The sequence below is a fragment of the Blennius ocellaris genome, assembly GCF_963422515.1.
Source record: "Blennius ocellaris genome assembly, chromosome: 8".
Lineage (NCBI taxonomy): Eukaryota > Metazoa > Chordata > Actinopteri > Blenniiformes > Blenniidae > Blennius > Blennius ocellaris.
This window is the reverse complement of record NC_137657.1, coordinates 14,190,766-14,215,326: the sequence shown is the minus strand read 5'-3', so window position 1 is coordinate 14,215,326 and position 24,561 is coordinate 14,190,766. Positions and strand designations below refer to the sequence as shown.

Genomic DNA, 24,561 nt, shown 5'->3' with positions numbered 1-24,561 from the left:
TGCCCCGCCCTGCCAGGACGTAATTAACGTAGCACTTCATGGGTCACCAGTCCATCACAGGGCACAGGGTCACCAATTACCCTCATGTTTATATACATGTGTATCTGCAGTAACATGAAAAACATTTTTTAAATCCAAAACCAACAATTGTAAACTGAAGAAAATATAGAATAACCACAAAAAAATTATTTCATAATTATCGAAATAGGTATTACTTTCTGAGTATGATTGTTAGAATATTGTAACCTATGGAGAACTGTAGTTTGGCAATTGCCAAAAATTGTCACCAGAGGGCGCTGTAGCACTGCTTGGTATTAAAATAAATGATCCACAGGTACAAAATGAAAAACAAATAATTTCCCTCATCCACACACGTAAATGTATTTTCAGTCCCTCTCACTAGTGTAACCATCTATCAAAGAAAGTATTAAATATAATTATATTTATATAATTATATATAATATATCTCCTTAATAATAATATAGTACATAATATATACTGGGGGATTCAGTTGTTCCCCCTTAAGGCAGGCCTTAAGGGGGAACAACTGAATCCCCCATTCTTACCTCCTCTCCTCTTCTGACTTTTGAACCTCAGACCTTATTAAAAATCCGAGTAATTTAAGATAATTTATTTTTTAAAGGCTTGCAATACTTAAATACTTAAAATTCTCCCCATTTTAAATATATACAAACATTTCAATATTTGAAGTAGATAAATGTTTCTATCCGGGGGTATACGGTTTGATTACTGTAAAGATTGATCACGTAATATTATCTGACATTACAAATACTATTGAGAATGAAATGATTCAACATCTGCCGGGTCAATCTAACAGAGGAATATTTTTGCTGTTGATCACGTGTTAAAGTGTGTGTGAATTCAATAAACCTGGATGAGAGGTCTCATCATGAGTTTCCCCCAGGGTTTACTGATCAATGTCAGCCTGTAAGGTTTGGATTTCTCCATATTGGAATATCCGCAATTCATTTTTACTGACAGATAAATGTTGTTTAAGGTTAGTACCTTCAGTATGACCTTTTTTCTTTTTCAATCTAGTAAAAAAATGAAATATTGTTGAATTAGTTAAAGAAATGCCCAATAGTTATTCATAATTTATCTTTACCCATTGAGATCCAATGGCAAAGAAATTGAAAGCATGAAGCCTAAAAAGGCTTCAAATCAACAACTTTCCCAAACAAGTGAATCTCAATAGAATCTCATTAAAACAAATGATTTGTCATTTCTACAAAATGGGAGTAGTTAGGAATTTTTGTAAAATCCTTAAAAATGAGGGGCAAACATAGTTTTTAGCAAATACTTTACATGTTAAATGTCTGATTCTATTAAACAACTAACACCAAAACTTGAAAAATGTAACTTGAATATAATAATCCAATTTAAGTATGAAGTTACAAAAATAAAATTGAGGAAATTGAGGAAAGGCTCCTCTATGTCAGTGATCTTGCTGAATCTATGTGACATTTATTCTGACGGGAATAATCTGGCTTCTTGCAGCTACTTCAGACACAATATCACAGTTTTCATGCATTCAGCAAAGTATTTAATATATATATCTTTTTTTACACACTGTCCAGCATTTATGGGAGAAGAAAATTGATCTCTTAACTCACGCATCTTACTGAAATTTGACAGAAACAATATTTGCATGCCTTTATTAAACCAATAATGCTCTCAATCCTCCGTCAGACTTTAGTGTTTCTAAAAAGCTTCATGCGAACGGCACAAACCATATAACCAATTCATTTTTTTTTTTTAAATAAGTTAAAACAGTCATCTGAATCGATGGGGGGGGGTTACACAAACGTCAGTTAAATAAATACATACATATTAGTTCATACTTTAACACATTCATTTAAAATTGTAGCGGTAATCTGTAATACAGCGGTTATAATCTGCCCCGTTCAACCGGCGCCATCAGCGACACTTCGCCACGTGACCCGACAGGTGGTGAGAGCGAGCGAACCTGCGGAGGCAGTTGGGGCAAGAATAAGGCTTCTCCCCCGTGTGAGTCAGCATGTGGGTCTTCAAGTGGCCCGACAGGCGAAAGCTCTTCCCGCATTCCTGACACGTGTAGGGGCGCAGGTTCGTGTGACTCCTCCTGTGTTTGCCCAGGTCGCCTGACGACGTGTAGCACCGGTGGCACTCGGGACATTCGAAGGGCTTCTCCCCGGAGTGGATCCTCTTGTGCTTCACCAAGTCGCCGGACTGAGTGAAGCTCTTGTCACATTCAGTGCATTTGTACGGCCTCTCGCCGGTGTGCGTGCGCTGGTGATTCCGCAGATGCGCGAGGCGGATGAAGCGGTTGCCGCACACCGTGCAGTGGTACGGCCGCTCCCCCGTGTGCGTCCTCAGGTGGATCTTCAAAGCGCCCAGGTCGCCCATCTTCAGCCCGCAGTCACCGCACTGGTGGGCCTTCTCGTTAGTGTGAAGCTTGGTGTGAATCCTCAGGTTCCTCTGCGCGTTGAAGCTCTTCCCGCAGATAAGGCATTGGTAAGGTCTCTCGCTCGAGTGCGTCTTCGCGTGAAGGTCCAGGCTCGACTTGAACCCGAACTCCTTCCCGCACTCGGCGCAGGAGTACTCCTTCTTGCCGGAGTGTGTGGTCAAGTGGCACTTGAGGTGGTGCGACCTCAAGAAGGCCTTGCCGCACACCTGACACTTGTGCTCCTTCTCCCCCGTGTGAATCTTCATGTGCTGCCGCCAGCCGCTGCGCTCCACGAACCTCCTGCCGCAGTGCCTGCAGGCGAACGGCCGGTCGCCCGTGTGGGTCCTCATGTGGTCCTCCAGGCTCTGCGGCGTGCGCAGCTTCTTGCCGCACTCGGGACACTGCACGCCCGTGTCCAGGCAGACGGGCTGGTCCTCCGACTCGGCGGCGTGCGGCTCGTGGCACAAATGCGGTCCTTGTCCCCACGTGGCCTTGAAATTCTTCCCGCAGTCGGCGCAGCAGAGGTGTCCGCCTTGCGTCAGGACCGACATGTTGTGCCAGCGCTGACAGTGGTTCTTCAGGTTCTTCAGGTACTGGAAGCTGCGCGCGCAGGTGGGACACGGGTGAAGCCGTCGAGGAGGCGCCGAGGGGTGGACCTCGCGCACGTGGACCCGGAGGTGTACTTTAGAGTTGAAAGTGCTGCTGCAGGTGTTGCAGGCGTGTTTGGGGATGAGGTTTTCTGTGCGACTCGAGAAACATTTTGAGAGTTCGGCGAGATACTGTTTTTGATGGACCCACTTGACGTGCTTCTCCAGGAAGTCCAGGTCAGTGAAGGAGACGGTGCAGTGAGGACACGGGAAGAAGTCCGAGGACGACTCTGCAGGAGAGACGGACGAACGCAGGAAGTTAACTTTAAAAAAAGAAAAAATCTGATGAGAAGAAATTCTTTACATATAAAAAGGTGTTACGTCAACTCACCTGACAATTTATTCACAATATTTTGGTCTTTACTTAATAACAACCTCACTCACTTCTGGACAGAGATGCCGGCTTGACACACGTGATTTTCACTTACATCCAAATCAAATGTATTTATTCTAACTTGTTTCGTTTTTGGTTGTTCTTTGCGGATTGAGGATAACGTTAATTTGTTCATTTTATTGAGAGCCCCATTAGCTCCTGACTTGGGTTAGGGTTGCAGGAGCTATTCTGCCTGGGCTCTCCTTCTTTTTCATTACAATTTGTATTTACAATATTACATACAAAGTCACACACACACACACAATCAGAAAGGACAAACTGTGAAGCTCACCAAATAAAACACATTTGTCAAAAGAACACATAAAACCTAAAACACCACATAATAACTACGGGAGTAATCCAAAAATCAAATTAAAGTAGTAACAACAACAATACCATGGTTATTATTATCAATATCTATTATTACTGATATTACAATCATCATTATTTTTTGCTGATCACAGATAGTTAATCAAAATGATTTCTAAACACTTCTTTTGTTATGTTCTGACAACAAAACTCCCAGTAAAGCCTTCAAGGCAACCCTCCATAATGTGTTGTTTTGAATGTTGTTCAATAATACGTGAACGAAAGGAGGCTGGCAGGTACCTGTGCAGACCTCCTCTCCCTCGCCATAGTCCTCCTGGATGTCACCTGCCTCCTCCTCATCCTGCTGTTCCTCCTCCTCTTCCCCCAGCTGTTCCTCCTCCTCCTCCTCCTCCTCCCCCCCACAGTCTCTCTCCTCTTTGGTCCACAGCTCCTCCTTCACGGCAGCTTCAGGGTCATCCCACTCGGGCTGCTGGTCCGAGTCGCTCTCGACCTTGATCAGCGCGGGAGGTTCTGGTTTAGCGTCTGGGTAGTGAGGCGCGTCTTCACAGATGTCCCGTGGATGGACTTCCTCCTTGACGTGGATGACGAGCCCACCTCTGTCGGTGTAGACCTCCTGGGGTTCGTCCTGCTCCGTCTTAACGCCCTCGTCTCCCTCTTGTCCGTGGGCCTCCCTCGTGATGGCGATCATCTTGACGTCGTCACCATCGGAGACGTGGTCTCTCCAGCGTGCCGCGGGCCACGGGGACAGGACACTGAACTCGCCGGGGGAGCGTCAGACATACATGATATGCATTATCACGGTGGCTTGCTAACAGCAGCGTTTTAGCATCGCGGCAAGTGGGGTCGTCTCCCGCACCTCCTGCGTGCTCGCAGCCGCCTCTCCTGTTGCTTCCGTCTGCTGGCCAGGAGCAAACTTACGGCTGGAAATGAGGGAGGGTCAGGCCGCCGAGCCGCCTGTAAATAAACACCCGAAAGGCAGCGTCCGCGTCGCTGTGCAGCGTTAATAACACAGGAAGAGCTCCCATCACTTCCTGTGTTTCGGACCAATCAGAGCAAGAGCACCGCTGCTGGGTGGCGCGTGCGGCAGCGCGAGAGAGTGCGGCAGAGCGGCAGCCGCTGTGTACGGATGGAGACAAGCGGTGAATTCAATATACTTAATTCGTCTTCTTTTTGTATGGATACATTTATATGTCCATGAAAAAAAGATTCAGTTTGAGAAAGGCTTCTCGTTATTAAAGCTACCTGCTTAATTAGACGTTAAATGATCTCTCAATCAGCTGAATAGTTAAAGAAAACTATTAAATAATAAAAATTATATATATACGTGTGTGTGTATTATATTTTTGTATTTTTTTGGTTGAAAAAAAACTATGTTACCACCCTGTCACACTAATAGATTGTATCCCATCAATGAACACGTTGTATGGAGGTTAAAAGCATTGCTCACATTTAGCATTTTTTTCCACACTTTCTTGTCCCTATCTTGTGTCAACAACTTTCTTTTGACCAACAATAGTTGCCAAACATTCTCAATTGTGCAAAATATTCACAAATAATCATGTTCCACAGACTTTATTTCAGCTGACTCAAGACAAAGAATCTTTAGGTCTTCTATACAACACTGTTCCCTTCTTTGAAAACAAAAGAAAAACACAACAATAGTTATGTACAAAAATAAAGCATGTTAAAAAAAAATACACAAAATACAGGACAAAAAGAAAAAAACTGAATTAATGCTTATTTGTGGAGGGCTGCTATAAATAGTGATGGTATTCATTGAGTTTGCTTAACTGTGCTGCCGAGGATCATGAAACACTTAAAACTCTCTCCTGGTTTTGCTGATCCGATAGAAAGCCAGGAGCACCATTCTGAGTTCATCCATGACAACTCTTCTCATATTTCACATGAATAATGGGGCACATTGGCTCCATGCAGTGCAAAAGATAAAAACAAAAAAATACTAATGCAAGCCAGTGAACAAATAATCCAGTTGAAAAATTAGCTGACAAACCATTCTGAAATCTCTCCAGGAGAATTTTCAAATGCAAATCTAATTTCAAACAGACTAACATTTCCATTTTTTCCCCCATATCCATACTTTCAAAACATATTTATGATTGGGCATATTCACACACTCACATTCACATCTCGGGGCGAATTAGGGTCACCAATTAACCTCACATGCATGTTTTAGAACTGTGGGAAGAAACCCAGGGAAACACACTTGACGCCTAATGTGAACAAAAGGGTAAAGCAAAGTGAAGAAAGGCCTTCTTCATCTTGATGGACGTTCTTGTTGTCTTTCTTAAAGTGAGTGTGGAGAAATGATGATCGGCATCGAGAAAACGTCGTCGTCTTTTACAAAAAAAAACAGTCTTGAGAAACTTAAATGTAAAATATGTTATTTTCGTGTCTTCCAGAAGCTGCGCCACGCACTTTTCAAATCACGTAAGTATTTAGTGTAAGCCATCCGACTCACAGACAAGGCAAGAAGTGAAGGCAGATGAGTCGAAAGACGAGCGATGTAACAGAGTAGGTGAATGAAACATACTCCAACATAAGCACATAGCTTAAAAGCCTGCGTTGAATTACTGAGTTAGAATAAAACCACTCATTTTGACAATGATATAAAAACCATCTCACAAGCAACTTTGACTTTTTCTTTTTTTTTTTTTTCCTGCACTGGCTGACAATCAAAATGTTGCACATTATGTTGAACCAATTCAAGTCTTTTGTTCTCAATGGCAAGTTTGATTGTCACTTTTTTTTTGGGTATAAAGCACATGTTGGTTCCAAAGCAAGCACGTGTAGTGTTTATTTCTCCTTTTACGTCTCTTGTTGGTCAACTAGTCATTTCAACCACCAACCATTCAGCTTCAGTCTGTCCAAGACCGAGTGTCGAGTGCGCTCATACCTCTGTAGTGATCACTGACATGATGTGACGTTATTGTGTCGATACGTATAGCAGTTGTAGTGCAATCTAGAGACAACTGGCTTGGTCATGTGAAGCACTGAAATACAGTATAGCCATACATAATACAATAAAAGACACATTAATTCATTATACAGTGTATGTACATCTGTTCAGAATGCTCAAGCCAAGTGGCTGACTAAACTGTTTTCTTTCCAACTCTTGCTTCGCGGCTAAGTTTCTCTCAGAAAATTAATTTATCATAAACTGATTTACAGATTTATTTAATCTCTTATCTCTGTATTATTTATTATATATCTTTTGCTTGTTTTTTCTTACATGGCCATAGTGGTCAGGTGCTGATGGCCCAGCAGCCCCTTCCGCCCGGCCCCCGCCCCGGGGTGCCCCCCTCCGCTCCCATGGCCACAGTATTCTTGCAGGTTCTGGCGCAAAGTAACCAGTGCGGAGCCTAAACAGGCCCGGTTTGGAGCCAGCACGCCCCCGGGCAGCTGGAAGAGGACGGTGGCCACCCCGGCCATGCCGTCGTCCGTGGGCTCCAGGGTGATGGGCCCCACCTTAAAGGTGGAGTAGGAGAAACCCATGAGCTGAGAGAGGAACGGGTCGGAGCGGCAGAAGTGCTGGTAGCCACTGTACGTGGACGGGTGGTGGTGATGCGAGGCCGGGGCGCCAGCCGTGGTGCTGGCATAGTGATGGGTGTTTAAGTAGTGCAGTGGCAGGTGCTGACCGCTGTTGCCGCCCCCGCCCAGAGTGAGGTGGTGGTGGTGGTGGCTTGTGGGTCCTGAGCCGGGGTCGTGTTTGTAGGAGACGGCTCCTGCCCGGCCCCTCTGGCCCACCACCACTCCACCCAGCTTGCCCGTGCGCGCGTGGGCGAGCGACACAGTGCTGCCCCCGACTCCTCCGCCCGTCGAGGGCAGGTAGATGAGCTGAGGCTCCTCTGGCTCAAGGTATATGGTGAGTTTGGCAAAGGGCCTTGAGGCCATTTTGGTCATCTCCTGGATGTGGCGACGCTGCTCTCGACGGAAGTCGAGGAACTGCTTGACCTTCCAGAGGAGGACGCAGACGGACAGGAAGAGGAAGAAGCAGGAGAAGAAAACGGAGAAGAAGACAAACAGGTCGATGTGGGCCTGGTCCTGTCGCAGGAACAGCAGCCCTTGGGACTCTCCCTGTTTGTCGTCGGTCCCCACCCCTCGCAGGGCGATGTAGAAGCGGCTGGACTTCAGCGAGTGCACCTCATGGGGGAATGTGATGACCACACGGTCCCGAACGGCGCGGACGATCAGCACCGTTTGTGGCTTCCACACGGTGATGTAGGTGATGAGTCCTTCGGCACGCTCCTCACTGATTTCCCGCTCCGCCCCGGGGGATTTGGCTTGCAGCTGCAAAGGGTTGTGGGAGAGCACGGGACCTCCGAGGCTGGACGAGGCGTTGGCGAACACCTTTATGGGGGACGGAGGAGAGTCCTTGTCCACAACCGCTGCCGTCCCCCGACTCGCCGATTCCTCCTCAATCTTGATGGTGTGAATCCCTGTCCACCGGTCCACATCCACAATGAAGGTGTCGTGAGAGTTGGACACATACACCTCCACCTCGCCGAAGGTCACGTCAATGGTGACCCGGATGTCCACGTTGGTGAACTTTGGCTGCGCTGCGAAGAACACCGTGCGTCCTTTGGGCAGGTTGCGAATGGTGGGATCGTGGAAGCAGTTGGTCTGAGACGTCGGGTCAAAGCAGCACTCCGTGTCCACGTTGAACTGACGGTAGCACTGACGCCCGTTCACCGGCGTGCCATTGAAGGAGTCTTTGCACTTGGCACACTATCAGGAACAGGACAACAAATCAACGTCAAAGCGTTCAAATTAAAGTACGATAAACGTCAAGAGTGAAATGTGCGAAGGTGTGCTCACCTGCTGCCTGTAGCAGTCTTTGCGGTCACTTTGAGGGCTGCTGAGGCAGGAGGACGTCTCCGTGTTGTTCTGGCAGGGACAGCCTGTGCCGTCATGTTCGTTACAGGTGTCTGCATGGCCGTTACACTGACACCTGCAAGAAAGACATTCAAACACTGAAGACGTGGGAACAGCTTTAAATCCTGTTTGGATCCTTTACAGTCGAGGCTGAATTTCAGCTTTTAGTGTCACAGCATGAAAATCCAGTGAGCGTAGCAACCATGACTCACTTCTCACACTTTCCCTGCAGGAGGAAGTAGCCACTGAGGCAGCTCTCACACTTGTCCCCGACACTGTTATTCTGGCAGTTCACACACACAGCATTGTCCTCTGTGGGACCTTCAGACACCCAGTTCTGAATCTGATAACATGATAAAAGAGAGAAGGACAAGGAGTTAGAAAAAGACACCCCCCCCCCCATGTACACACGAGATGGCTATGAGGATACTTACACTGCTGGGGTCCAGAGGGAACAGCCGTGGATTTTCAAGGACTTTTTTATGTTCATCTCGCGTCAGACAAATGACGCTGTTTCCTTTACAAAACTCTCGACATGGATGACATGTGCCGCCCCCTTTAGCAGAGCCCACAAACAGAGGCTTGCACTTCTCACAATGCTTACCCTGGAAGTGAAGTCACGAGAAATCAATATTCATCATTTGGTGTGAGAGGAAACAAAAAGGTGCTCACAGTAAATGGATGTACAATCGAAGGACTTACAATGGTGTTGTTGTGGCATTCAAGACAGATGTCCGGTCTGGTAACGCCAGCACAGTTGCTGTGTTTGTTGCAGCTGCACTGAGAGGAGCAGTTATCTCCTACAAATCCAAAGTGACACTGGCAAATTCCTGGAGACACACATGTCCCATTCACACAGCCCTGTGCACATACAGGCTCGCACTGGCCAGAAATGCTGCATGGAAGAGAAAAAAAAAAAGAGAAAAAAGAAAAAGGTAAATCCATCTCTAAAGCTCCTATGATGAGTCAACGTGGCTAAATGTGTGTTATTACTAAGGAGAACAATAGAGGGCTTTTAGAACCGTCATGCATTACCTGCTGAGTATGTAACCCTGTTTGCAGGTGCAGTGATATCCCTGAGGCAAGTCGTGGCAGTCCTGAGTGCTGTTACAGTGATGGTGGCCGTTGGAACACTCATCCTCCTCTGGGCAGTGGAGAAAAGACCAACTGCTGTTTCTCAGAGGGCAAACACCTTCACTCACACCTGGGAGACACAAAACAAATGTAAGAAGGTCAGAGAGTCAATAAAGTCCACGCAAAATCCCAAAATAAACAACTTCTTGTATTCAAATGTATTCCCACCATCGAGCCCCCCCTGCAGGCAGCGTCCAGCCCCATTTCCCTCACGAGTGGCGCACCACCCACACTGAGGCCTGGCGATGCACTGGGAGCACTGAGTGAGCTGAGAGCACTGAGGGGAGCAGGAGTCCCCCCCGGAGAGCAAGCGGCCACACTGGCCCGCCTCGCACCGCAGGGGAACGAAGGACGGGCTCATACACTGTGAAAGAAGCCACGGCAATATTGTGTGAAAAATTCAAAACACAAAATACTGTGTGGAGCTGCGGTTGGTGCAGTTTTTACCTTTTGCAGAGCCATGCTCCACACACAGTGCTGCCAGCCCCCGTCAGAGCCTCTGGAGCCCAGGCAGAGGCTGCAGTTGTGGAGACTGTGGCAGGGGGGAGGGCACGGCAGGGGGGGGGACGACTCCACCTGCATGGGCGAGACGTTGAGCAGGGCGTAGCTGAAACACGTCCAGTCGTATGTGGGGTTCACGCTGAGGATGCGCCTCGTCTCGCCTGTGCAGAGGACAACGAAGTCAAGTTTAGGACAGAGCATTTCTTCCCAACAATCACACTGTGTGGGAAAAAGCTCATTCAAAAGCAAACATTTACATTTTCAGTGAATATTTGTTGGGGAGTACCTGTGCGTTTGAACTGACGGGTCCACATGCATTTGCCAGAAGCGGTACACTTGGGACAGTCCGAAGCCTCGCAGCTCGTCTCGGTGCAGTTGCTGGACAAGAAAATCTCTCGCTGGTTGATGCGACAGTCGTGTTCAGATGTGCAGCTGACAGAGCTGCTAATGCATGCCCCCTCCGGGCAATTTGTGCACCATTTGCATTGTAGAGCCGGCTGAGAAATCAGAATGGATTTCAGCTTGTTGCTTTTTGGTTTGACTGAAAATGTGTACGACAGTACGAGTTTTATTCCTTACCTGTGATTGGCTGGAGAATGTTTTAGGGTGTCGAGCAAGACACTCGCTGCAGGTTTTCAGTCTGCGACACTGGTCTGGTTGACGAGGCGTTGGGGAACAGGAAGAGGGACCAGGAAAACAGGCCGTTCTAATGAAGCACAAGGGGCATAATTGTTTAGTTGGATGCAAAAACTTAAATCTTAATGAGAGTCTTTCAGCTAATAGGTCACTACCTCTCTGCAATATCAGAAGAAGCACAAGCTCCACGACACCAGACACAGCTGCCTGTGGTGGTGTTACAGGCCTCGGGTGTCGGCAGAAGGGCACAGGGGTCAGAGGGCACGGAGAGGGTTAGGAGTCTCCCCAGTGTGACCCCATTGAAGCCCCCGGACAGGAAGAGCTGACCGTCCCAGCTCGTCATAGCAAGAGAGACCGAGCGATTTACTGGATCTCCAACCGCTGAGACTTAAAGGAAACAAATCATAAGTGGCTAGGTGTGTGAAAATGTCTTTTTTTTTTTTTTTTATATCAATAAATATGTTTCAATCTATTGGTTGACATTTAAAGTGGCACCTGGTTGTATCCAGGTGTTACAGTTGATCTGGTACAGAGACACAGAGTTACTGTAATCCTCTGCTTCTGTTCTTCCACCAACAATGACCATGGTGTCTTTGATCAAAGCTGCAGCATGGAAGAAGCGGGACAGCGGCTACGGAGCAATAAGATGACAAAGTGAGATTACTTGAGTGATTTTTCAGCAGAGCGCTTTGCCTAATTATAACCGTGTGACAGACGCTTGAAGAGAGCAATCGTTTACCTTATTACCCTGTGAGGGGACAAGCAAGGACCAGGTGAGGTTGGGGTAAAAGAGACTATAGAGCTCGCCAGAGGGCTCCACCGTCTCCACGTGGAAGCGGTAACCTCCAAAAACATAAATGGCGTCGGTCTGCTCGTGATAAACAGCTGAATGCCCATATATACCTGTGTTAACAGATAAGAAAGAAAAAAAGCATGGTGCGTCAGTGCAGTGAATGACTTGGTAAAAACATTTGGAAAAAATGTAACGGAAACTTTATGAACCTGTCGGTGGCGTGCCAGTGTGAGGAGCAATCGTCCAGTTTCCAGAAAGAGGACTGAACTCCAGTAAATGGTGGTTGAAGCCATTCTCTGGAGAGTAACCTCCAATCAAAAGCACTGAGGAGTCTCGACGTACGGTTAAAGTATGACCTGCCAGCGGAGGCAGCACTGAGCTCTGACAGAGATAAAAGAACATTTTTCTTTTAAGATCAATTTTTTTTTTCTTTTCTTCTGAAAATGTGAGAATGAGTCAAATCCCAACCTTGTGCTCCCTCCACACCAAACTGCTGAGATTGAGACTCCAGGTATCCATGGCGACACCATTTTGACTGACGCCGCCCACTACCATCATGAAGTTGTGACTGGCGCCGTGGCTTCCAGATCCAGACTCGTGACTGGTCAGCAGAGCAGCGGCGTGGTGATAGCGTGCGCTGGGGGTTGAACCCTCTTCCACGGAACTTGTCAACATCTGCGTCCAGCGATGCTCAAAAATGGAATATCTGAAGTCATCACAGGGAAATGTATCAAACAAAACATGACACATGTAAAATATAACACCCTTAAAATCCACACTACAAAACTGACCTAAAAGACGGCTTTGAAAACCTTGCAACCCGAAACATTTACAAACAGATGAAACACTCTCCCACCTGTAGACGTTTCCCAGAATGCCCTCTGAGAGAGAAAGTCCTCCGTACATCCAGAGGTTACCCTGCGGTCCCGACACCAGAGAGTGTCCCATCCTGTGCAGAAACCGGTGGGCCTGGTTCTGTGAAATAAAATATCATGCGAACATGAGGTCGTGTTCCAGTGTGAGCTGCGTATAAAACTGAAACACTTTACATAATCTTTGTTCATTCCTACCACTGCCAGTGCCGTATCCAGCAGGGTTTCCCAAACCAAGCTGTTGGAGTCTCGGGGAACGGAGCAGTTCGAGCCAGCCCAGCTTTCCGAGCACACGCACACTCCTCGGGTCTAAAACAAAGAAACTAGCAGTTAATTGTTTGACAATAAGGCGGTATGGTAGCATAGTGTGAGGTTGATTGTTGAGTCTAAATTGCTTGTCGGTGTAAATGTGAGTGTGCGTAGTTGTCTCAGAGCTCTGCAACACTGCAAGTTAGATAAAGCGGTATAGAAGAGGGATGGACGTGTTCTCTTTTTGGTCGGTGGTTAAAAAAAAAAAGAAGAAGAAATATCTGAGATATTTAAAAAAGAATCATTAATATGTTTGCATCTGAAAAATCACCAAGAACCATCGATTCCTGCTTGGAGTTCTCAGAAATGAAGGGGTGTAAAGTGGCACAACTCTTACCATATTACACACTCCTCTTCCTTCTGCTGCTCCACAGTCTTGAGGACACATGGGACGGTCACAATAAGGACCCCCGTATCCCTGAGGGCACTGGCAGAGCCCATCTTTGCACTGGGCACCACCCGGACACACCGATGAGCCCTCCTCGCCCTCGTCCGAGCTCTGGTGACACCGTCGTACCCAGAAAGACGCATTGAAGCCTTGAGGCTTGTTTGAAGAGACGTTGGCTTCGAAGTAGACTGAGATCACACCTGGTAGTGGAGGACGAGAACATTGTGAAAGTGATTTTACAATGCAGATGATGTATAGTAGTTTATTTTTAGCAAATACATGTTGATTAATAGGACCGACGATCAGTTTGATTAGCAGATCAATGATGGATGCTACAGTCTGACGTGTACCTGATGTGGCTTCCACTGTGATGGGCTGAGTTCTGGTGGTTCCACAAAAGGCTCCAATTAGGTTGTGATCCGAGTGCACGACACCGTTGGCCAGAAAACGAGGGAGGCCGTCAAACACGTAAACATATGAACTCTGAAAAATAAAGTTAGCATAGTTTAAGAAATATATATAGTGATTGAAAACAAACAATGTTCGAACAGACTGTGTGTCTCCTCATAGACACATAGACAACAATACATTTATACTCACGTTACAATGTGTGTGGGAGTCTGGGTGTAAAGTGAGGGCTACTGGGGGGCAGAGCTGTCTGGGCAGACAGGGGGCCAAGTTCTCAGTCACAGAAAGGACCCACAGGCAGTGAGAGAGTCCTCCTTTCCCCTCGGTGCCGCTTCGCCACCCCAAAGAAGAGGACAGAGGTATGGCAGAGGAGGAGGTGGAGGAGAGCAGGACCGAACGGCCCTGGCACTGGCGGTAGCATGTTCCATTGTTTCTACAGAAAAGAAAATGTCAAAGGATACCCAATCAGACATGTTTCAGCACTGCTTTGAATAAGTTTGAACACAAAGGGGGGAATCAAATCATCATTATGCTATTTGCGAGAAGTTCTCCTCACCTGGGGTCGCCATAATAACCGGGCAGGCAGGACTCGCAGTGCGGCCCCTGAGTATTGTGGGTACAGTAGCACTGGCCTGTCTGATTGTGACAGTATCCTGAGAGGGGATCGCCGTGTCCGTTGCACTCGCAAGGAACACAACCGCCTCCACCAGCCAAGGCCGAGCCGAAGCTTCCTGGACGACAGTGCTCACAGTGAGGCCCTGTCGTCCAGTCTGCAAAACAGAGGGAGAATAAATAAATGTCATCCAAGTCACCCGACACAAGCAGTTTTAAGGCTTGTTATTTGTGACGTGAAAACAAACAATGACGGACAGACTGAAGCATTGAAAACGGCATGCTATAGTCTCACCCTGACATTCGTCACAGATCCCAGGAGCAGTAATGCAGGTGGAGTGGAAGTTGCAGCCGCAGTCGACATCACATTCGACGCCACTCAGAACCAGAGTGGCAGGGTCAGACGTCCAGCCCAGGGAACATTCACACTCAAACCGTGGGCTGCCGCTGCACTGACCTTCACGGCACTCGTTATAACAGCTGAGGAAAGACGAATTAGGTGAACTCATTTTATAATCCTTAGAACTGCATGGTAAAGATAAATAAGGTTGATACGAGACTCAAATAGGTCATCGACACATAAGTGTAATTTCCGGCCAAGACGCTTACGTCTGGTTGCAGTGCAACGTGCCGTCCCCTGTGTATCCCCTCTCACAGTGACACTCGTATGACGTGGGAGTGTTAATACAGGTGGCAAAGGGGTGACAGTTGTGGAGACCAAGCCTGCATTCCTCTACATCAGGGCATGCGGGGTAAGACCAGATAGCATCTTGCTCTTCATCTTCTAAGTGCTCAAATTCCATTTCCATTTCCAATGGGCGAGGAGGGGCCGAGGTCTGGGGTTCAGGACTAGAGGAACAGGGCAGATGGAGGGTGGACAGGTGGGGTGTTTAGTACACGGGATATACAGTCATTCAAAGCAATCTTCTCACGTCAAAGTGTCCTTCTCCCTTTTAAGAAGAGAATTTCATCCACAGAGCTCACAACTTGAAGCCATAAAGCCATTAAAGGGCGACAGGAATCTTACTTCGCAGCCCGAGCTTCAGCTACAGCCACACTACAGTTATACACGGACGGGTCGTCCATTCCTGCCCAGTCTCCCCTCAGACACCTGGACAGAGGGGCGCAAAAACAGGAAACATGACAATCACCACGAAAACAAGCAACTTTAGAACAGAGAATGTGCTACATGGTGATAAAGCAAGTTTCCATCATCGTATGTGCTATATAGGCCTACGTTTTGCTGAACCTCTGTCCCCATACTTACTTTCCAATTGTGGGATTGTTGTAGTCGCCACACCAGCCACACTGAAACGTTCGCAGACAGTCCGTGCAAGTGCTTAAAGCTGAACACTGCTTACACTGAGGCACCGAATGAACGCTGATGAGCAAAAACATGAATAAGAATATATGAATATTGATCAATCACACACACACACAAATCTGAAAGCTCTCGTTCTTGTTTCTGTAACTGTACAATCTAAAATGTAAGTATTTATGCTGATGGTGTACTCTAGAGGGTCTGTGGATCAACTCATTCTGTCTGAAATAAATTAAATCAAGTCTCAGTTTGTTTTATCAGAGTATCTTTATAAGACTAGTGAAAAAAAAAAGCTATCTATTTTGCACGGGTTTAGAACTTAATGACATTTGGTTACTGAATACCATGCTGGTCTATTGCAATGAGAGGGGAGTGGTGCTCTTTTTCAACAAACTTTTCAACATTGTTAATGTATCACACAAAGTGAAGACCAGATGAAAGTTCATAAAATCCACCAAAAACAAGGCATGAGGCAAAGACGGCTGTCAAGAACAATTGGGGAAATTTTAAACTGTCATCTAATATATTTGAGTCCAAGATCTCAGGGCAAATGTACGCAAACATCTTGTGGTCCTCGGGGGATGTTAAATAAATAGAGGTCAGTACAAGCAATACTTGAAACTCTAAAGATTCGGGAAGTTTGTAACAAGTAGCTCTTCGTAGTAGTGTTTAGCTTCAAAGTAGTGTTTGAGAACTATTTCCAATCTGTATTTCCAACAAGACAGAAAGAGCGTATTAAAATGTCCTTTATATTACCTGTCGTACCAGTCCCGGCACTCTCCATAGGGGTACTTTGTGAGGTAGGCAGCAAAATAGAAGCAGGCCTGGGCCGACTCACACCATGCACACTGGCTGGCGTTAGAGAGACACTCGCCACACGTCTTTCTCCTTTGCGAGAAAAAGAAGATTGGAGAATGTAGTGGAGTTCCAGGTCGTTTTTGTAAAATGTAAAATAGCATGAGATGTTTGTTTATATTTTATTCCTTTTACTCACTGGTTACAGACTTTAGGACACCCCTTTGAGTCGCGTATGGATCCTTCGAGTCTTCCTCGTCGACTACATTGATAGTCTCCTTTCTTGCTGGAGTTTATCTGCCACTCACAGTATGGATCCTGCAGGCAGAAAATTAGCTTTGCATGATACATTACAAAAGCTCCAAACTGAAACATATATAATGGTGACGCAGGGCACAATATTGATGTTGAATTTATAGCTTACTTGTGTACAAGTAGAGCAGTCTCTGTACTCTTCACACAAAGTGCAGTGTTGTGGTGCTAACAGCAGATGGCGCTGACCATCTCCTTTGCTTTTGTCTGACTCGGGACAGGGTTCCAGGTCGGGGCTGTCTCGCAGCAGGCAGCGGGAAAGAGACGGACACCAGCCACAGGACTGGTCAGATAAACATGCCAGACAAGACATGTAGGCCGAGCAGGAGCCTGAGCGGTAGGGCTCCAGGAAGAGGAAGGATATCTCCTAAAATGGGAACAAGTTATAAAGAAGAACATATTACGGTTTGTACTCGTTTTGAAGAACTCTGCAGAAGAATCACAGAAACACGTTAGATGTTGTCTGGAGGTGTTTTACAGTGCGACTACTCACACTTCCCCCAGATAATGTTCTGTTCCAGGTCAGGGCCATCTCACTGGTCTGTCCTGAGCCTGAGTTGTTCAGGTAGCCCTCGGCCTGAACAAGGTAATGGTTGCCCCTGGTCAGGTTAGAGAAGAGCCTGGTGCCGTCTGCCCGAGCCAACAGCTTCAGTTCCTTTTCCTGGTGGGCTGCCCAGTGACCCACCACCTCCTGTTCAGGGAAAGGTTCAAATAAAATGTACCGGAAATTAAAAGAAAACACAGACCGTTTGAATTAGTGCAACCCCTCACTTTAGCAGTCATGCAGTCCTTACCAGTTGACTAGAATTGGGCCCAGATGCCATTCGGGCCTCAAAGTGGAGCCTCTGGATCCGAGCCCACATGGAGACAGTCTCGGTAGGAGGGGGCGCGGGAGGAGGCCCCCCCCACAAGGGGTGGATGAAGCCCCTGAACTGTAGGGCGACGTCCATTTCTGTGGTGGGGCTAAGGATGATGGTGGTGCTGCGGAGGATAGACACCTGGTGGAAGGGTGAAGGAGGATGGAGGATGGTGGAAGACGGATGGAAGTGGAGACACATCAACAGAAGCACTATTCTCTATAAACTGCTCCACAAGTTTGACAAACTACTTCCAGAAAGAATTTTGACTATGCAAAACAGACACACACAAAAAAAAAAAGAAACAAAGAGAAATGAACATAGGAGGTTAAAAGGCAAGGAGTACAAACAAGAAACAAAATATTAGAGGTAAGGGCAGTGTTGAAGTTGGACAACTGGTATTGGAGTCAAAGTGTAAAAATAATATTGGAGGAAGGAAGGAGGAGTAAGTATAAGTAAGGAGGGAAGGAGTTACAACCACACCTGCACAGTTAGCATTTGAGATTCAGACTCCGTACCTTGTCAGGCTGGGAGTCGTTGCGGGGGTGCTGGAAGGTGAGCAGGTGCAGTCCCGGGACATAGTTCTCGGTGCGACAGGAGTGGAGGGAGGTTAGGAAAAGGGTACGCTCCCCCCACCAGCCGTACGCCCCTGAGATCTGGTCCACACGGCACGCACTTCGCTCTGCGAGACCGAGAGGGAGAGGTCAGCACACAATGAACACATCTGACCTCTTAAAAGCTCAAAATACAGCAGTTTCCTTTAGCGCACTACTGTACTGAAATGAGTGCGATCTGTTGACTCCTGCGCGACATGTGTTTCAACAGAGCAAAGTGACGTGACCCGACCGCACCGAAAGAAGTCGCGCGACTGAACAGGCAAAGTCGAGATCCTGGTCTGAGTTAGCCTGTCCCATCTCAGCTGGGTGTAAGTCGAGTCACGGCACTTTACTCAGCAACATGCCCAACATGAGTCTCATCCCTCCCATGTCAGCTCCCAACATCATCCTTTTTTTTTTTTCCTTTTTCGTTTTCTTGCAGTCTTGACCCTTTTTTTTCTGCCCTCCTTCCTCCCTCCCTGGGTCTCACCTGACACTGGAAGGCAGGATTCATTCTGAACACACCAGCCAAATTCACCAGGGGCTCGGGCCAGAGAAGGTGGAGTGCCACTGAACACCAGGCAGGACTGGCAGTCCGACAGGAAGCGAGCAAGACCCAAGCAGCCAGTGCTGCCACACTGCGACCAGGGGAAGAAGAAGAAGAAGAAAAAAAAAAAAAAAGATTAGGGACCAGTGAATCTTACAGATTTTCATTCAGACTAATCTATAAAAAGAAAGAGAAAAACATTTGCTATTCTATATGACAAATATTCAAGTGTGAATGGTTGAGAGCACTATATGAGGACGTTGTGACTGAAATGAAAGCTTGCGTTTGACGGAGAGTTACCTGGTTAGTGGGCTGATATTCTCGACATCGGCCTTCACACCAGCTGCACTCTGGGTTCTTCAGACACATGCTTTCATCTATTGCCTCGGCACAAAAAGCGTCCTGGAGCGGGAACAGAAACACACATCATCAACAACGTCATTATTAACAAATGCTCCTGTCCAAAATGTATTTATTCTCCCATGAAAACAGCCAAATCAAAATCAACCCGACCTTACCCGATCACCTTGATCACTACTGACAAACAGTGGTACTTTGTAAGCCACGAGATCTCCCCGGGCAACACCACTGTAACCCCCTGCAACCAGCAACACTCGCCCCTCCATCACAGCAGCGACGTGCGAGTATCGTCCTCTCACAGTGTCACCACCTTAAGGAACAAACACAGTGACAGCTCATGTTTATTGATATATCAGAATACAGATACGAGGTGACTCACGGGGCTTCACAACAACATAAATACATAAAATAGAACATTAAATGCCCCGGAAGTTCAGTACAAACAGGGGCTTCACAAACTACTTATTGTGGGTAAGATGAGAAGGAGGCTACAGAGACTCACTGGGTAGCCGCTTCTCCCCAGAGGACACCCATTGATGACATCCCAGATGGTAAAAAAAGATCTCTTCATCATAGCACTTTTCCTCGTGATAGTGAATATGTACATTTCCCCCTAGGAAAAAAAAAATAATAATAATCAAGAGGAAATAAATGAATAAATATAAAGAGGGATGCAGTATTTAAAAATAGGGTACAGAATCTCGATATGCTCACCATAGACAACCATGTAGTTTCCAATGACTGTGGCTGAGTGGAAAGCTCTCTCTCTGGGGCCGGTTGCTGGGAACCGCGAGCGAAAAGACGTCCAAAACCTTCTTTCCACATGGAATACGTCTGTGTGATTCACTCTCACACTAAACCTAACAAGAAATAAACAGCACACGCTATTAAAAAGTTTTTTTTTTTACTTGTAGCATTGATCATTCTAAACAACCTGGCAGTAAAAGTCTGCTGTTTTTGTCTTAATAATCACAATTCTACAGCCAACCTGAAGATACAATAGCAAAGGTATATCTGATCAGTTATGAAGAGTTCACTAAGTAGCCAGGCTTATTTCTCATATGAGGAACTTTTATTGATCGTCTCTGCTTCCTATGGCCACACTGTCCAAAGCAGCAGCATTAGAACAGAAATTTAAACTGACCACAGCGAATCAGAACATGAAGGAGAAGAGTCATTTTTCTTGATATAAAGACAGGCTGACACTTTGTATTTTATATATTTTAAATTTGAACTATTCTGATGACATTAAACTTATTTCTTTCCTATAATCACCTTGCTGTGGTCAGTCTGTGTCCTCCGTAGACCAGCAGTGTTTTGGATGGACTGTGGTACACCATGGAGTGACCAGCAGTGGCTGGGGGCTTCCCTCCTGTGGGCTGGACGGTCTCCCATCGTCCAGAGCCGAGCAGGCCGAAGCGATACAGAGCCGAGGAAAACATATCCTCCTCAGTGCGACCTGGGAAAGAATTTCAGGTTGTGATTTGTCTCTTGTGAAAAAAGCCACAAAGTAATAACAAACAAATCGAAAGATGGAGAGGGCTTGCTGACGTGAAGTAGGAACCCACCCCCGAACACATAGAGATGTCCCTCCACGACCGCCGCAGCATGATTAGCCAGTTTAGGAGCTCCGCGTGAGGAGGCGGAGCCAAGCTGCTGCCACTCATCGCGGAGCGGCAAATACATCCAGACGTCACTGGCCAGGGATCCGTTGGCGAGCTCTCCGCCAAAGATCACCATGTTGCCCATGAACTCTACTGCAGTGTGGGAATGACGAGCCACCTGGCAGGATGTGAAAACCAAAACGTTTACCAAGATAAAGAGCAGCGTGGGAATGATAAAATAATCTCAACTCACATTAGATCTGGAAAAACAATTATTACAAGCACATCTGAAGTATTTTAATGATTTAGCACAAAAATCTACACAAACAAATTATTAAAAACTAAATAAACAAAGTACTACTTGTATACTTGTATATTCTATGTTCAACTAATATTGTGCAGCCCTGACAGGTGCTTTCCTTCATTCGACTATCCTGAAGTATATCAGGAGGATTCTGAATGTATTCCTGAGGTTTCTCCAAGTTAGAGAACTTGCTGTTTATGTGACATTCAAATGATATTGTTTACTGGAGAAGGCCAAAGTAATGTGATCACACCACTTACAGGAGAGTAACCATAAGATCTGCTTTCCCATTGATTGGATGTGAAATTGTATTTGATCAGGTCACCAAGAGCTCTGTTCAGGTCAAACCCTGGAGGGAAGATAGACGGTCATTATCAACATAAACTCCAGAAACATATTCATCAAATGGTGAATAGCAGTTAAATAAATTAGATATTAACAACAAGAATTTGATAAATCTACAAAAATGTTAAGAAGCTTGTAAATGTTTGCTTGTTATAGCATCGGGAAGTCGAGTTCGTTCTTTGGTCTCACCGCCAAACAAGTACATGGCTCCCGTGGAGGACAGGTACGCTCCGGCCGAACCCGTCCTGGGAGGCGTGTACGGGTTTTCCTCACTCACCCGCCACCACTGCCCGGCCCCGCTGTCGTCACGGAGACCGAGCTGGCAGCTGTGGCCCATAAAGCCTGGGTTACACAGACAGCGCTCCCCCTTCTGAGATAGAACACAGGAAAAACCCTTACGTTTAATTAAGCTGCCCGACTCAAATCCAAACACTCGGTCAAACACGAGCAGCTTTTTAGGATCGTTTGAGTTCTGTGTTCATGAAGTGGTGCTCTTGACTACTTCTCACCTTGTCACACTGGCCGTTGGTGGAGCAGGCCTGGGAGCAGAGTGGGGTTGTACAAGACGCTCCTCCCCACCCCTGGTGACAGTGACATTTCGACGTGGAGGAATCACAGCGGCCATGACCGCCACAGGCTCCAGGGCACAGCGAGAAGGTGTAGGTTGCATTGAAGCCCAGCAGGTTGTAATTCGCATCACTGAAGAGATGAAGCAGCATCTGCACCGAGCAAACAATGAACATCAGCCGATGTTTGAAAATCTCATGTTAATAACAAGTGAAGCATTTGTATACCCCAAATCAAACTCCAATTTAGTCTGTTTTTTCCCCCTTTGTGATGGTATTTTAAACATTGGAAGAAAACACAGATTACATAAAACATATTTTCGAGGCAAGTGCACTGGGCTCATGACTGATGACACTACAAAGCCTCAGTGATCAGATGCAACTCAAGACAACTGTGCCTGTTCACACTTCTCTTTAGGGCTCACCACATGTTATCTAATCACCAGAAACACATGTTAACACCAGTTCTGACAGTAAATCACCTCTCTGTGTGAATGTGAATGTTTGACTGTGGTTGCCCTGTGATGTTCACAGTGTTCTCTGGTTTGGCTTTTGGCCATGACGTGACCACGATGACACAAGTTGGCGTGACTGTAGTTCTGATGACGGCATTCACACATTCGTACATGAAGCGCAATTGCACACACACACAAAAATAAAATCCCATGATCAAGCACTTCTTAGGCCGAGTACGCCAACTATATTACCTTGCCGGATTTTGCCTCAATGGGTTGAGGCAACGTGTTGCCACTCAGACTGGCTAGTAAAGGGCTCTGGTAGGAGTCTCCGTCGTACACAAACAGGTAGTCATAGGTGCACTCGGTGTCCATGAAGATGAAATTCAAGACGATGCGGTGGCTGTTGCTGGGAGCTGTATTTTAAAAATACGAAGAAGAATAAATCAGTGGGATTCATCTCAAAGCAAAAATCTTCACATGATACAAGTGATTTGAATTCAACAGTTTGCTTCTGTGCTGCTCTGAATACCTCGGATAAGCCACTCGCAGTTGCCATTGACGGAGTAGTTCCCTGGTCCGTCTGTGACGTACCCCGGCGGTCCCCTCAGCACCTGCCTGTGGCCCTTGCAGTCCCCGGCGTGACACTCAAGGGACTCGGCCAGCAGCAAAACCACCAGGATGAAGTAGACTGGGAGAGGGGAGGCCATCACTGGCACTGCCTGAAGCATGGGGAACAAATCAGTGCAGGGGGTTGGTCCTCCTTGACAGTGTCACCAGATCAGATTCACAGCAGATCGTACCATCTCCAACATGTGAGATACCTCAGGCTAAATGTTTCTCACGGAAAAAGCAGAGGCATTTTGCTGGCCCCACGAAACAAATCGTCCCTCCTGGCCCTTTAACTCGCTGTCAGTCTGCATAACAGCTTTTTGCAGCCTGATCCCACTGCAAGATTACAGTTTAAGCCTGGCAGACCGCTCTGTTTATGCGACTCACATTGCTCAACTTGACAGATTTAAAGGTGGTCTCATAACGACGATTACTGCGCATTACTGAAACACAAACAGTTCCACGAGCTAACAACTGTTAGCCCTCCGTGTGTGTGTGTTCAGAACGCACAAAAACAACCGCGGACTCGTGAATGCAGTTGCAGACAAAGCGCCCCGTTTTATTTGCGTCCGCCTCGCAGAGAGGACGAAGAAGCAACAAGGAGCCTCTGTATCTGCAGGCTATCACAACAGAGCTAACTGCTAAGCTAAGCTAACTCAGAGAATTGGCGTCGCCGTCCGTTTAGCCGCTTCGCCGTCACGTTATCTCGTCCACTTACCAATTCCCGTCTCTTTTGCCGCATGGTAATTTACATTTTCGTCTTCCTTATTATTATTATTTTGTATCGTGGGCTACTCCATGAGCTTAGGGAGAGCAGTGACAGCTAGCTGGTTGAGCTCCGCAGAGGACGCGGCCGGACAGACTGGAGCTCCAGGTCCCGGGCTGCTGCTGGCTGGATGCAGAGGCTCAATCCAGATGCGCAATCCTCATCGGCGGGCACAGTCTGCGGCGAGATGTCGTCTCTTCGCAGTAATTCCTCATGCTGGAGTTAGATCCATCCGGTTGGCGCTGTGCTGAGATAATGCTGCCAGGGAAGCCAGCCCCATGTTTAAATCCAGACGCCGTTGTTTCGGTGCTCCCTGCTGGTGAAACACATCACAGTAACCGCTGGTTACCAACACAAAGAGAAGCACAGCGGCCGGCCCGAAGCTCCACTGCCATCCTGTGGAGGATCACACACATCTGGATGGAGCCATGGGTCAAGAAGAATCCTCCACAGAGACACACAATGTAAACTACGGAAGAGTATTAGGGCCACTTAAGCAAAACAAATTAAATTAAATTAAAATCTTCATGCACTCCAGAAAAAGTCGAGATTTATTAATTTTTTTGACGGAGAGACGGTCCATCCCTCATCATTTGCCCTTTTTTTTTTTTACATACCAATGTCCCCGTGACCAAAAGCAGAAATTAAATGTGCAGTTAAACACTGTAAACTATAGACAAAAGGCAAATTCAGCAAAATGATTTATTTAATACATGCGTATCAAATGTGTCCTCATGAAATGACCACCTTCTGACCACCTTGTAGAATTCTAACTGAAT

The 24,561-nt window shown here is 46.7% G+C and overlaps 2 protein-coding genes across 2 annotated transcripts; both read right to left on the bottom strand.

Annotated features, from left to right (window-relative positions):
- Positions 1-1,679: 1,679 nt before the first annotated feature.
- On the bottom strand, positions 1,680-4,806 carry LOC308133663 (uncharacterized protein). The gene is made up of 2 exons (XM_080501129.1): positions 4,076-4,806; positions 1,680-3,323 (listed from the first exon to the last, which is right to left on the bottom strand). The coding sequence occupies exons 1-2, from the start codon at positions 4,482-4,484 to the stop codon at positions 1,939-1,941; spliced, it is 1,794 nt and encodes a 597-aa protein (XP_080357255.1). The 5' UTR covers positions 4,485-4,806; the 3' UTR covers positions 1,680-1,938.
- Positions 4,807-5,352: 546 nt separating this feature from the next.
- On the bottom strand, positions 5,353-24,074 carry megf8 (multiple EGF-like-domains 8). The gene is made up of 44 exons (XM_080500807.1): positions 23,735-24,074; positions 22,937-23,126; positions 22,657-22,820; positions 21,893-22,102; positions 21,573-21,753; positions 21,299-21,387; positions 20,699-20,912; positions 20,406-20,589; positions 19,845-19,990; positions 19,633-19,743; positions 19,289-19,440; positions 19,071-19,172; positions 18,714-18,861; positions 18,146-18,309; positions 17,565-17,768; positions 17,264-17,461; positions 16,883-17,137; positions 16,658-16,776; positions 16,420-16,551; positions 15,610-15,723; positions 15,370-15,453; positions 14,952-15,191; positions 14,638-14,822; positions 14,287-14,500; positions 13,923-14,163; positions 13,673-13,805; positions 13,272-13,522; positions 12,824-12,934; positions 12,610-12,728; positions 12,222-12,459; positions 11,963-12,134; positions 11,700-11,863; positions 11,456-11,591; positions 11,116-11,347; positions 10,904-11,030; positions 10,611-10,821; positions 10,271-10,485; positions 9,992-10,187; positions 9,725-9,893; positions 9,392-9,584; positions 9,124-9,294; positions 8,902-9,032; positions 8,633-8,765; positions 5,353-8,542 (listed from the first exon to the last, which is right to left on the bottom strand). Exons 1-44 carry the CDS (start codon positions 23,756-23,758, stop codon positions 7,043-7,045), a joined length of 8,667 nt encoding a protein of 2,888 aa, XP_080356933.1. The 5' UTR covers positions 23,759-24,074; the 3' UTR covers positions 5,353-7,042.
- Positions 24,075-24,561: the final 487 nt, after the last annotated feature.

What these genes read in the sequence shown, in the direction of transcription:
- megf8 (XM_080500807.1), bottom strand. Translation starts at nt 23,758, where the DNA reads ATGCGGCAAAAGAGACGGGAATTG. An exon ending in TGGATACGGCACTGGCAGTG is followed by an intron (nt 12,729 to 12,823) that starts GTAGGAATGAAC and finishes TTTATTTCACAG; the next exon opens with AACCAGGCCCACCGGTTTCT. An exon ending in CACTGGCACGCCACCGACAG is followed by an intron (nt 11,864 to 11,962) that starts GTTCATAAAGTT and finishes CTGTTAACACAG; the next exon opens with GTATATATGGGCATTCAGCT.
- LOC308133663 (XM_080501129.1), bottom strand. Translation starts at nt 4,484, where the DNA reads ATGATCGCCATCACGAGGGAGGCCCACGGACAAGAGGGAGACGAGGGC. An exon ending in GGGAGAGGAGGTCTGCACAG is followed by an intron (nt 3,324 to 4,075) that starts GTACCTGCCAGC and finishes TCTCTCCTGCAG; the next exon opens with AGTCGTCCTCGGACTTCTTC.